Source organism: Rhodnius prolixus, unplaced genomic scaffold (genome assembly GCF_049639745.1).
Source record: "Rhodnius prolixus isolate KJV_2025 unplaced genomic scaffold, Rpr scaffold_8, whole genome shotgun sequence".
Classification (NCBI taxonomy): Eukaryota; Metazoa; Arthropoda; class Insecta; order Hemiptera; family Reduviidae; genus Rhodnius; species Rhodnius prolixus.
The window spans coordinates 10,796,666-10,811,204 of NW_027411593.1; the positions used below are offsets into that span (position 1 = coordinate 10,796,666).

General features: G+C 33.7%; 1 protein-coding gene across 1 annotated transcript; it reads left to right on the top strand.

Annotated features, from left to right (window-relative positions):
* Positions 1 to 264: 264 nt before the first annotated feature.
* LOC141450843 (MICOS complex subunit Mic10-like) lies at positions 265 to 8,676 on the top strand. The gene is made up of 4 exons (XM_074121692.1): positions 265 to 477; positions 3,142 to 3,189; positions 6,809 to 6,903; positions 8,521 to 8,676. The coding sequence occupies exons 1-4, from the start codon at positions 393 to 395 to the stop codon at positions 8,530 to 8,532; spliced, it is 240 nt and encodes a 79-aa protein (XP_073977793.1). The 5' UTR covers positions 265 to 392; the 3' UTR covers positions 8,533 to 8,676.
* The last annotated feature ends 5,863 nt before the right edge of the window (positions 8,677 to 14,539 follow it).

Genomic DNA, 14,539 nt, shown 5'->3' on the forward strand with positions numbered 1-14,539 from the left:
GAAAGAAAAGCCGGGTAACCACCTGAAGAAATGAATAGATCCAAGAGTCTTCCATTGAAGGTATTTGTAAGATTAATCAGGTATAGTCAGATAAACAACAAAAGTTGTGCTATGCGTTCGATTTGTCGAATGATAAGTTATTATGCGCAGCATCTTTTCAAACTCTCATTTTGTCTACTATTTCTTGTTGAAAACTTGTCAAATACATCTATCTAGTGGATATTTTAATTATTTAGTAATTTTGTTTCGTTTAATATTTCTTAGCAATAACAACGAACATATGGTTTAGTGAATCGAAGATAATGTAAAAATTTTGAACTACTTGACAACACTTTAGTTTTGTGAAAGCATAACTTTTGGATTTACTTCTTGTTTGGTAAATTATAAAATTAATGGCTGACAATTGCCCTAAGTATTTGGAAGACCGTTTCGAATATAAATTTAAAAATTGTAAGAATGATTTAATTTTGAAATTAGGTAAGTAGCCTCTTTTGTGATCAATAAACTAATAAAAATTAGCTGTACTCTAGTCTTTGTTCGCCATCAAAAAAAATAGTTCATGCGTTCACGATTTTCTCTTGATAGATGTTGATAAACGTTAGTTACAAATATTGTTATAGCATTGAATCTGGCTGAATTTTAGTTGTTTTTAACTCACTAAGAGCGGGCTATACTATAAATTTCTTTTATTAACCATTTGATAAAATCCAAGACCTAGACCGTGAATTGAACCCAGTACCACAATAGATTTTAACTTTGTGAGCCTCGCCTCTTGACGTTCGGCTATTGTGACAGTCTCTCTTCACTCTGGGCAAACACTTTTTATTTATGTTGGTTTTACTACCTAAAAAATTAGGTTGAAATCAGGTATCTCTGCAGATTCCGCCCCCCTTGTTAGTATCTCAGTAGTTTCAGAAAGGGGCCAGCAGCTGGATCTGAATACAGAATCCCACGCGTTGAGATCCAGTGTACACTAAACACTGAGCTAATCTCTTCCCTTATAACCGCTTTATCAATGATTTTATTTAAAAAAGAGAATTTATTAATAATCATATTTAGCTAGTTGTCTTTAAACAGCTAAATGGGTCTCCAGGGTTTCGTAAAGGTATCATTCAGGTTATAGTGAGATACAATAATAATGACCAGCAGTAATTACAGAATATGTTTAATATGAACTTATATACAATTTAGCTATCTGTGCCTCCATCAGAGAGAATCAATTTAATATTTACATATTCCGTATTATAGCATCGAATTGCTGGGCTATAATATGGAGAGAGTATTAGAAATGAAAATTATACTGAAGTTTGGTTCACCAAGAGAACATTGTGTTCAGCTTCCCTTAAATATGTTTTAAATGAACTTTTTTTTTTAAAAAAAATTGTTAATTGAGAAATGAATAATTGTTAATTGCTTTCCATAATTAATAAGAATTATTAATTATTGTTTTTGATCAATACTGAATCCTACAGCAAGCAATATTATCCTATTATGATAAAATTAGATTTATATCATTTAAATGTAGTTAATTTTATGCAAATCTCTGTCCTTACGTATGTCTAATGGACTGAAGAGATAGTGATTCCCTAAGGCACTAAATTAATAAATACTGACCTTATCGATAATTTATTGAGAAGTGACTGAGGTTTAGCTGACACTAATAGTTAAAATTTGATATCTACGAGTATCTCGTAGTTTCAAATACAGTTGACTGAATCAATAAAATTAGTTGACCCACTTTTGAGGAGATACAAAAGGGAGATTCTGCATGAATTCGACCAAAAAACCTAATTGGGTGATAATACCAACAATAGTGAGTGCTTGAATAAAAATAAAGCTGCCCCAGTCAGGATAATCTATCTCAATCCTTTTTGAAGTTACCTTTTTTCCCGAAAAATGCGTTACGATCTCTTCAATGGAACGATGATTTTTGTGACTGCAAAGAGACTTTTGGTTGTATTTGCATAACATGGGATTCCTACTTTCAATGCGATACCTAAGCAGCTTGTCCTGTTCAATTATAAGAACTACCCTCTTGTCCTTAACAAATGTAGTAATTTTACTTCAATTTTTATTTTATTTTATTCTATACTGGCCAAGGATCCTGGGCCAAGAAGTGGCGGATTAAAATGAACCCACAGAAATGTCATGCACGCCACGTTTACTCTCCGGCGGGGCTCCTGTCCACCTGTCCTCTTCAACACAGTAATCCTCTTCCTTGTACAGAACTGGTGCGCTATTTTGGGCTCTACGTAGACAAAAATGACTCATGTGGAACCCACACACTAGACTTAAAAGACAAGCAATGACAAAACGTGCGAAACAGTTTTAAAGACTACTTGGACGACGCTCCAAATTGCACATTGAACTCAAACGCTTAATATACAACACTATCCTATGGTGGACTTACGGACTAGAGCTGTGGGGTTCAGCCAAACCAACAAACATACGGACTGTACAGAACATTTCAGTCAAAACTACTGCCGACAGATAGCTGACGCTCCTTTCTACGGTGACTAACCTCACTCTTTTCACAACGACCTCAACATCCCCTTCGCACACCAATTAGCCAAGACTAAATATCAAAAATTCCATACTACTCTTTCGACTAGCTCTAATCCTCTTGTACTGTCTCTCGCTTCCTCTGACATCCCTAACAATCCTCTTCGCCAACTGAATCGCCAGTAGCCCCGCGACTTCCTTGTAGGCTGAGGACCTAAATCATTATTCTCTTATCTCTCCTCCTCGGATTCTCCTCCACACATTCTCCTCTCTCCTACAGAGAATGCTACCGCTGGGTAGTTTCTCTCCTCCTGCTCTCCTTCCGCACCAGTTCATCATTCCCCCCATATTTACTTATTGTATACAGCTGTATACAGATTGTAAATTACAAAATAAATTAAAAAAATATATATGTATTTTTTTCGGAATAACATCCTCTAATTTTTACAAAAATTTAAAAGGAAATTATATTTATTATTGTAGAGGTAGCTTTTTTAATAAGAGAAAATCTTTTAAACAAATATTAATATGCGACTTTCAAATTTCAATTTAATCTTTATTCTGCTTCGTTAGGAAAAATATATCGAAGTAAATATTTTTCTTTTTTTAAACAAAAGTTAATTATTTGATTATTTGTAGCAGGTGGAGCTGCCCTGGGCTTACTGGGAAAATACCTTTTAACAGAACGTAAATTAATCTTTTTAATTTCTTTAAATAATTATAAAGAAATAGTTTATTTAAGAAAATTCTATAGCAAACAGGAATTTAGAAAAAAAAATAAGTAGAATTTTTTTATTAACAGTAACTAATTTACCAAATGAAAAAGTAATGACTTTTTTGAAATTTAATTAAAAGCTTTGTATATATATCTTCCAATTAATCTGATTGCATTTTGTAATAAAACTAAACTCCTTAACAAAAACTTACAGTTTAAAATGTTAAGTATAAGGGTTGATTAAACGCCAAAAGGTACACAAATCAGCAAGTACCCATCATTTCATTTATACTTCATTGATATGATTTAAGTAATTTTACTGCATTAACTTTTCCTTCACATTTTTAGAATTTATTAGATGTCACAGACCCTTATGCTGGCCATTTTCATCTACAAAATATTTGTTCTAGACTGTAGATTGTAATATCTATTTATCTATAATAATCAAACTATTAATTACAGGTTAAAAAGAAAAAAAAAATTAGGCTAAAGATTTCAAAAACTTTTTTAAAAAAAAGTTTACACCAACATACATTAATGATTTCATTTTATTTATTTTTATTTTTAAATAAAAATCGTCGGTTTAAGTTCATTCTTCGATTAAAGTAATTGTTATTTTATGAAGTAGTCAAACGTTTATAATAATAGGTAATAATTATCTGGCTTTATCGCAAATAATATAGTTTTCTTCAATTACATTCTCAATCTAGATGTTCTTCCCACAATGTTGTATATATGTAATATAAAATAAATAAGATTTGCATATTTTTAGGACAGCTAATTATTCCAGTATTTTACTATAAGTAAAATTAGGGGGACTAAATTAAATTACAATTGAGAAATGAATAATTATTGTTGAATAATCTACTTGTTATTAACTGTGTGTTATTTGTGCTCACGAATATTTCGGTAAGACGAATTCAAGACTGAAATATTGTTTTAAATCCTTCGTGATTCAAATTTAAACAGTGGCTGACTCTGACTTTGTCTTTTTCTACTTTAACATGCATGTATATGTGACTACTCAGAATAATTCAGAACTCATTTTATCATAATTATAACAAAAAAATATTATGAATGAACTGGCCAGCATAAGGGTCTGTGACATCTAATAAATTCTAAAAATGTGAAGGAAAAGTTAATGCAGTAAAATTACTTAAATCATATCAATGAAGTATAAATGAAATGATGGGTACTTGCTGATTTGTGTACCTTTTGGCGTTTAATCAACCCTTATACTTAACATTTTAAACTGTAAGTTTTTGTTAAGGAGATTTTTGTACCTTTTGGATAGATTTTTCTTTTTGTCTATTTTGCAAAGTTACATATCTGCTTTACAGATTTTTTTAAAATTTGGTATAAGCAATTCTATCATTATAACCTGATAAGGCGTTAAGTCGGAACCGTAACTACTGTAGAGATCTTTTTAAAGAACGATTATAATTGCGGTCCCCAAACCATCCTCAATAACAATTTTTTTGAGAAAGCGTTTTGAATAAAATAGGAAGGTATTTGTACGTAAATAGCAAAATTAAACTGCGATTTCAGTACTTCCTTTTAAGAGGAGCAAGAAAAATAAACTGCGATTACTGGACTTCTCCCTAAAAGGCAAAGATTTTGAATCGAACGACAATTCATTGATGTAAATCGGTTCACTCATTGATAATTTTAACGATTGCAGTACTTCCTGTTGGTAGGCGTAAGAGCATGATGGCACTTCACAGCCACGTAGAGGAGCTTTAATCACTTCTTCGTGCTAAATTTTATCAAAATCGGACTAAGCTTTATAGAAATATTGGTAATAATAGTTTTAGAAAGGGCCTTATTTGGGTAGGGCAAACTCCCCTCCTTATGAGGCATGGCGTCGAGACTTTTAAAGTACAAATCTGTACAAAATTTTGATTCGAATGACACTTTATTCAAGAAAATCGGTTCACGTCTCGATAATTTGAAAGATTGCTATACTTCCCCTTAACAAGTGTAAGAGCTGATCGCCGCTTTAATGTTACGTAGGGGAGCCCTAACCCTATCATCCTACCAAATTTTATCAAAATCGGGCCAAGATTTACAGAGAAATTAGAAATAATAATTTTGGAGGAGGCCTTACATAAAGGGGGCTAACTCCTCTCCCATTCGATGTACAGCGTCGAGACCCCCAAAAGGCACATCTACAAAAAATTCCGAATCGAATGACACCTCATTCATGAAAATCGGTTCACGCGTTTAGGCGGTACGCGGTTTACAAAAAAGGTAACAACAACAACAACAACAACAACAACAACAACAACAAGAAGAAGAAGAAGAAGAAGAACAACAACAATTTTTGAAAAAGCCATTTTTGCTCATTTTCGGCAACTTTTTTCTCGAAATCTATTAGATCTATGTTGTTGCAAAAAAAATTCAGTTATAAAGGAGGGTTTGTCCTATAATTTAAAGAAAATTTGGGAATTTTATCTTTTATAGAAAAAGAGAAAAAAATTGTCAAAGTTGGGTGTTTTTCAACGTTACGCTTTTTCCTGCAGTTTTTGATGATCAACCCTTATACAACTGTCCTACCGGACAGTTTTAATTAAACCTAGATTTTAAATACATGTACATATATATGGTAATAAAATTAATCTAACTCCTGTGTTCTTTACTCTGAATTAAAGAATCTGATTGTGATACATTGAAAAAATTCTCTCCGAAATTCAAGTTTCCAAAGCACAATTTTCTTAAGAGTAGGAATTTGAACTTATTTTTAAATCCTTAATTGGGTTTTATTAGTTCTCAGCATCAGATTCAACATGATTCTTGCGAGAAACCCAAATTTCTTTTATCAGAAAACTGTCCCTTATAGAGATCTTTTTTTTTTTTGTTTAATTTGGTGTTTTTATAAACAATTTTTAATTGAACCTTTATAGCACGGTTTTTCCAACTTTTTTTTTTTTGGACATTCGTTCATTGGAAAATCATATTACATTTTCTAGGAAATCAGTGTAATCGTGCAAACTTCCAAGATTTCTTGTCCATCACAATTAACTCAATTCTTTAAAATTATTCTTCTTCCCATGGTGCTACAGTCCTATAATAGGACCTGGACCTCATTTAAGAGAGAGTGCCCCACTCTTCCCTGTCCTCGGCTTTTAGGCGCCATCTACTAACACCCACCTTTCGCAGATCTCTTTCTATATCATCCAACCATCTTATCCTCTACGTCTTGCGCCCCCCTTCCCCCACGGGTATCAATACAATAATTTTTTAGGAACTCGGTTGATGGGGCATCCGTTCAACATGGCCGAGCCTTATTTGATACAAGAAACTATGTACCGTGTTCTCCGTATAGTTTCTTGAGTTCTTCGTTCTTTCGGAGCCTCCATTCACCCCGTTAATAGTACATCGGGGGCCGTAGATTTTTCCGCAACACTTTTCGCTCCCAAATCCTCAGCATATTCTCACATTCTTGTGCCATTGACCCCCCATTATTCACCTTACATTATTGATCTTTGAAAATATTTTAACATTTACAAAGTAAATTTATAAATCCATAGTTTTTAATAAAACAAACTTGATATGTATAGAAATTACATTATTGTTAACTTGAATTCTCAGGTAAGAGGTGGCCAATTTTCATCGCTCTCGGATGTGCCGTGGGTATGGCATCTGAGAACTGTAAAAGAGAATTAAATCTTACTCTCACATCATGCGTAAGTATATTTTATTTATAATAATTCTATGTGAAAATTTGGATGTTTTCTTCCTTAAATTAAATTTAAAGGATAAATTATAATTTTTTGTTTACTTTAGCCAAGGAGGGGGGACAAATAGTTCATGCTTCAATTAATTTTCTAGAATTTTTTTAATTAAATCTAGCTTTCCAAAAGTTAGAATGCATCTAGTTTCTTATATAAACAGTTGGAACTCTGGTTATTGTTGGTTTTATCCTTAGCCCTTATTCATTGAAGTTAAGTTAAACTTGTCTTAAAATTAGTTTAATCAACTAATTAGGGATTCGTTTTAATTAAGTGCTCTGTTCAAAAGTACAGTACCTTTTTTTTTGACAGGTTTGAAGAAAATAATAAGTACATACTTAAAAATGTATTCATTAATAAATCCAAGCATTTACTTTATAAAATGTTCAGAAAGTTTTTTGCACATACATTAGAATATCGATCTCTTTTGATTGAATAAATCGTGAAGCCAAGATAGCTTTAGTCGTTAAAAGAGTTGTCGGGATGGAACGATAAATAAGAGAGTTATATTGTTTGGCATGGCCGTAACAGGTGTTAATGAACATTTTGGAAAACTATTTAAAGTAATTTTAAGTAATAATGAATGAATTATTCAATATTCGATTCATAATTTGGCACAGAGGCACACATACACCATAAAATAAAATTTATCATGAAAGGATGGACTTCCCAGGATATACTGGAACAGCTGCAAACCGTCCTTGCAACACTTCACACGATTTCGTTTTTGGTCAAGCGTGAGCAATCGCGGCACCCATCTTGCGGATGGATAGCTTTGTCATGTCCAAATGTTGATGCAAAATATTATGTACCCGTCCATTCGAGATGCTCACAGCACTAGCAATCTCACGCACCTTCCACTCTTCTGTCATCCATCACCATATCATGGATTTTATCAATGATTTCTGGAGTAGTAACCTCAACAGGGCGTTCCAGAACGTTCAGCGTCACTTTTTGCCCATATGGCCACTCCGAAAATTTTGAAACCACTTATAAACTGTTCTAATTGAAGGTGCAGAGTCACCATAATGTTTATCCAAGCTTCTCTTTAGTCTCCTGAGGCGTTTTGCCTTTCATAAAGTTAGTGTTTAATCAACACACGAAATTCTTTTTCGTCCATTTTTTTTTTGAAAATCACTCGACTTCCTCGATTCAAACGAATGCCAAACACAAAGAAATAGACCGATCTGGCTGCAACTTGGTGTGTGTTCTTCCAAGAGATGCTAACTAAACATAACCTCGATACGCGCCAGTAGTGCTATCTTTCTGACTTTGCACGGACTTTTCAAACGACCCTCGTAGTCTCAAAATCTTCACTTTTTATTTTTTTTAGGCATTTTTAATTTAAAAACATTTATAATGATGTTTCTTGTGTTCCAATTTAGCGCACAAAAAATTTCAATTTGTTCTCTGTTATAAAAAGAACAAATACACTTCTGGGTATCCGTCTAATGACAAAGAAAATATAAGAATACATTACTTTATTTTAGATTTGTTACATTCAATAAACTCAACAAATAAATGTGATATTTCAAACATATTTAAATTTATTTTTCTCTTTATTTTTTTTAGCATAAAAAATGAATACTAACATGATTGTATCTATAGCAAGTTTACAATGATGAGAGTGAATAACACGTCTTTTACAGTTTTCATTTTATAAACTACAAAATTATTGGAAATAAATGAATTTTGCAAAATAAATTGGCTCTTGTTGAATAGCAATATAAAAGCAAAGTTAAATTTAGTTAATTTTTTTTGTGCTAAAAAATAGGTTTGATTGAATATACAGATCTGTAATCACTTTGTTTGGTACTATCAGATATTGATGAGTCAAAGCGTTGATAAATTAGTTAATCGTCTCGTGCAATCTGTAACAGTCTAAGCGTAAGGGACGAAAACGTTTGATAACTAAATTAATTTAAATAAAATCTACAAAAAATGCTCTCCTGCTCTTATCACTTCTCTATCTTATTTTATACTTAATTTACAATAAATTTCTCTTACGGTCGTAAGTAGAAGTACTAAAAAATGGAGTATAACGGCCGGTCTTATCAAATTACCAAAATTGCTTTTTGACAGATACTGTTTCGTGAGTTCAGCTAATAATTCCCTACGGACGTTATGATTGCTTGCATGACACTTCCCTTTACCTTGGAGTAAACTCTTTTTAAAGGATTGTTAGCGAATAAACGGGCTACCTCACAACTAGGACTACAGACAGAGCTAGTTTTGGAGCACCGTTTTGGATGTCCAAAGCTGTATTGTATAGATAACGATGAATATATAGTCTTCGTGACCGTAAATTATTAAACTAAGGATTCAAGATTGGCGAGAAATCGGTCAAATTAAAAACAACTCGGTCTTTTTGCCAACGTTTCGACCAATATATTGTCTTCTTCTGGATATTACAAATACAAAAATACAAAACAATTTAGAGAATCAGTAACATAGAAAATCAGTAAAAATCAGGAATATAAAAATAAAATTATTGAAACTTACGTGGCTATGCGGGTTGGTTGAGTTGGTTGAGTTAAGTTTTACTTTCAGAAATCATAATAAATTGTTGGGCTTAAACTATCACACAACGGGACAAAATCTCGATATTAAGGGAGCTCCAGTTTTCTTCCCAGAACCAGCCCTACAGTATGGGATTTAAACTCGACCGCAAATCACCTGCGACAAAACCTAAGCGGATCTTAGGAATGTGTTTGCCCAGGCCGTTCTCAGTGACACAGCTTTGGAATGAGATACACCCATAAACGCTAGGAATTTTTATAGACATCCGCAAGGCTCAGTTAACCTCATGTTGGATGCAGCATGGATAGATAGATTGCGCTCGGATAGTCTTGGCAAATGGAAAGTGAATTATTTACTGCGCTAGATAACAGCAAAACCTTTGTACTCAGGGCCGGATTTAGATGAAAAGAGGCCCTAGGCTATTTTCCACTTGTGAGGCCCTTTCACCTTCCATTTTTAAGTTTGTAAATTACATGAGAGATAATACATCACTACTATGATATACATCAGTATGTTAAATGAAACATGTTGTTATTTGAATTGTTTTTAGAATAGTGTAATTTTAATTTTGCTGACAATTTGGATGTAGGCCCCTCTTGATCTTGAGGCCCTAGGCTGAATCCTAGTTGGCCTATAGGAAAATCCGGCCCTGTTTGTGCTATATATTTTTTTACCCTTTAACAGGGCTAGTTTACCAAAAACAACTGAAACATTAAGAATAAAGACATTTACACCGCAAAATGCTGAAAGTCGAAGTTTGTTCCGTCATTCTTCTAACTTGGACTGAATGTTCTACGCGTTTTTAGGCGGCTCCTAAATATTCAGCCAACTGCACACTTCTAAATAACTTTTCTCTCAATACGAGAGTTCTTTTTTCCCCCCATCCAGCTTCCTTTGTATTAAGTTTCTAATATATAATAGAAACCAAGATCTAGTCAGAGCTATTTCTCACATATCTTACCTTTCTAAGAAGAAACCAATCTAATAAGGAACTATACCATTCTACTCCTTATGTTGAAGATGACTAAGTTGTAGATCTAGATAAACAAGATTAAGCAAATCTTCCTGTTACTTAATAGGGTCAATGGATTATTGAAGGAACTGTGCAAAGACAGTAAACTATCCTTCGTCTTCTTTCTGGTAGAGTCCAGAAATAACTTTAGGGATGGAAAATCAAGAACTGAAAGTAAGAGGAAAAATAGGAGGTTTCGGGAGAATCCAGGGTAATTCATTGTTCCTATTTTCCAAATACCTGAAATAAAATGGAAAATATTAGCATTAAACATTACAAAAGGAAATTAATTATAGTAGCACTTTGTAAAATATGAGCTTTTAGTAATTATTACCATTAATAAATTAAAGGAAGTTATACTTCAATTTGTACAAGTTTTATAAACGTATTTTGTGCATACAGCTTCTATATAAAATTACAACGAGTTTCTCACTTACCGCAGGATTAATTTAATCGTAATAGGATGTCGTTGGAATATAAAGCAGTTTGATTAAACGAGGGTGTCTGGATGATCGCATCGTGCATTCTCATCGCTCCCAACTTCACCCAGTCTACATAATTTCTCCCTTATTCATCTCCATTCTAAAGAACGATGAATACAGGATTTCCTTATCATTCCCTCTCTCTCACTACCTCTGTTTAATATATATATATATATATATGTATATAGCTTACAAGTTATGCATAGAAAGTGGTTTTTATCTATTATAATCTGCAAAAAGACTCGTATTATACGCCTAATATAATGTATTAAAGTACTCTATATCTAAAAACATGGGCAAATAAAAATTATGTCTATATTTTAGAATTTTCAAAAGAGACAAACTGTGGATTTTGTTAATGAAATTGCCAGCGTAGAATTGGATATTGTCGGAGATAGACGAGCGAATGTTCTCTTAACAGAGTATTGCATGTAGTAATACTCATGAATTGTAATTCATCGCAGATAGAAAACTAGAACGGAGTTACAGTAAATGTACTTGAGAATTATGGGCAGGTGTTGATCTAGTGGTCAAGAGCATGGCTTTGTGAGTGAGATATCCCCAGTTCGAATCCCGCGTAAGACTACTTTTTATTTTTTAGCTTCTGCCCTCGTCCATGACACCTAATTGGTAAATTAGAAGTTAAGCCCGCCTGAAAGAATAAGCAATTACTTTACTTGTGAAGTAGGAAATTTAAAAGTGGCTTAACTTCCCGCGGATCGGGTAGTTCTGTGAATAACTAGTGGACTTCTATTTCACCAACCTAACGTCTCTTCCTTTACTTAGAATCTCAAGTTCCCAGACTTTATCGCCGATTTTTAATATCTCAAAACTAATCAAAGCGAGCGGGGGAAGAACATTTAATTAGGGCTCTAGCCACACTTAAGAAGTTGTTTAACTTTCTAGTTCGTTCTAACCTCAATGCTAAGCTCTAGAGCTTCCAGAATTTAAAAAGCTCTTTTTAAGCTTCCCAAATTCTTCCATGCACCAATCTTCTTCAGTTTTTCTGTTCTTCTGTAATATTTAAATATCTAGAGGTGCTGCACATTTGTTGCAGTAAGTTCTGCTAATTTCTTGAAACTTTCACAGCGTTTCACAGAACAGTGACGAATAACGGGGTAACTACTCATCCAGGATCTCTCAAAAAAGTTCTAAGAAGTGTAGCCAGTCGGTAGGCAGTCCTACTACTTCCTATTTCCAACAACCCTTTTCCTGTTATGCCTTCTCCAAATATACTGAAGAAGATTTTGCCCTAATTAAAAGATACCAGCAAGGATTCAAGGGATGATATGTTCCATTTGGGTAACTTACCCAGACTCTTCTAGAAAACACCTGGTAGAGCCTAGGAGCCGGTATCTTGAGATAACCATCCTCTGATCTCAAATCTCTTCCAACAACTCCAAGATGTTTTGTGGTTGACCACTCCTAGATCAGGGAGAATACCAGGTTTTCCAAAATACGTCTAGGAAGGAAAGTTTATCATTGCATCTTTCCTCCGACTACCTATCCCGATATACCTTAGAGGAAACTCCTAAATAAAAATTAGGGAGAATCCTGAGGATGGTCTTCTTTACACCTACACTGACCATGAATCTCCAGTTAGTTAGGGGGTCTCTTATTCCTATTCGCCTAATAATTCACTCTCTTCCAAGCTTTTCCCTCAAATATCCTGAGGAAAACTCCCTTTGCCAACACTCAACCACAAAATGAAGAGGTGTTTGACTGAGGATCACTTAATCCCAGCTGTGGGACAATTGTCCTCATACAGTCTGTTTTGTGGTATTTGTGGCCTGTATAACTGAAAAACGAAACATCGTTAAGATGAAATCAGCCAACTGCAAGTGCCGTTTTACTTGGATAGGTTCATAAGATAGTTTTAAAACGTTTTTTTTTTTTAAAGGAAAATTGTTCCAATGGTTTTCTTTAAAATTTGATACCTTATTTTTCTTTTTAGGCAGCTTGCATCCTATGTAGGGTTCGTTTGGTGTGACGATGTAAGACTCTCGACTTAAGTGTGATTAGATTGGTCATAAAACATGAAATATTTGTTTTTGAAACGTCTAAAAAAAGAAGAATATCAGTGATCTCCGTAAATGCGATTAACCGATAGGAAGTTGCTCTAGGACCAAACTTCTGTAGGCCAGCCGTTCGTTGAATACCCATAATTGAATATCTGCACGATTACAATACTTCCTATTACTGGTAGATATGATAGTTTTGGTCTTCAACCGAAGTTAACTGATGATTTTGGGGAATATTGAGGTGCAGGTCAATAAATTCACAGATAAATTTCTTTTACTTCATTCCAACGTTTCGGTAAAAATACTTCACCTTCTTCAGGGTATTGTAAAATTTGTGGAATTTAATGTTTTTTGATTTTTTTTTGGTATTGGCCTTCGCCATACAGCCAGCATCGTCTAGGTGTTTATCACTAGAATATCACTCACTCTCCATTCTTATTTATAAATACATTCGCTTCACATTCATCTCTCTACTATATACAACTATTTACGTAAACCTTACAGCTAATGGATGGATCAGTACTCTATATTCCTGCCATCCTTATAGCTTAACCGAAATTAAAATCACCGTAATCCTTCTCTAATCATTTTCTTCCATTCATTCTAATCGGCTATAACTTTTAAATACATTCATATTTCTTTGCTAACTCTGCTATCGACTTAAGCACATAAATGTTGGTGGAGAATATAATGTCTTAGTAACGAAATGGTGCATCTAAATACCTGAATAAGTCGTCAAACATTCGTTTCTTTTCTACCACATAACGTGGACATATCATTATTACATGTTTGAAATCCTCCTCCTCATTGCAATCTACGCAAAGAGGAGAGAGGACCTTTTGTTGACCCTGTGTAGATACGATCCGCACACCGCGTGGTTCGCTCTCAGCCTGCTTATTGTCGTAACAATCCATTTTTATTAGTGACAGTTCCCTTAAACCATGGTTGTCTAGGGAATTAATGTTAAGCTATACTATCATAACTTTGGTATGAGGAAAGACATTTGTTAGTGAATTTCTTGACCGCACCTCAATAAAAAAATAAATAAATAATAAATAAATGAGCTATACAAAAATTTAAAGTTTTTAACAAGTAATACAGCTTTAATTGATTAGCTCAGATCAGCCGGTAAGACTGCTTAATGAAGATTAACGGATACACCTCTTGCAAACTAAACATATTAACATTATATTAACAAACAAGAATATAATACAGTATTAAAAAAAAATTTATGACGCAATGATACGGCTGTATGACGTAGTGAACTTAAGCTCTTAATAGCAGAGAAAGAGAGAGAGGGAGTGAGGGAGCTAATTATCTAACCCCTAAACATGAGCGAGAACAATAGCAGAGATAGCCAACGAACCAAAAGTGGTTTGGTAGAAAATGACTTTACAATAACCAAAGTTATATTTAAAAACCAAATATGTAGTTTAAGATTAACACCTACTTCTTTCTAAAGTATCATTTCTGTTCAATGAACTATTTTAAGGCGCCACGGTAGCCGAGCGGTTAAGAGGCGAGACCTGCAAAGCTAATACAAGTATGTATTGTGG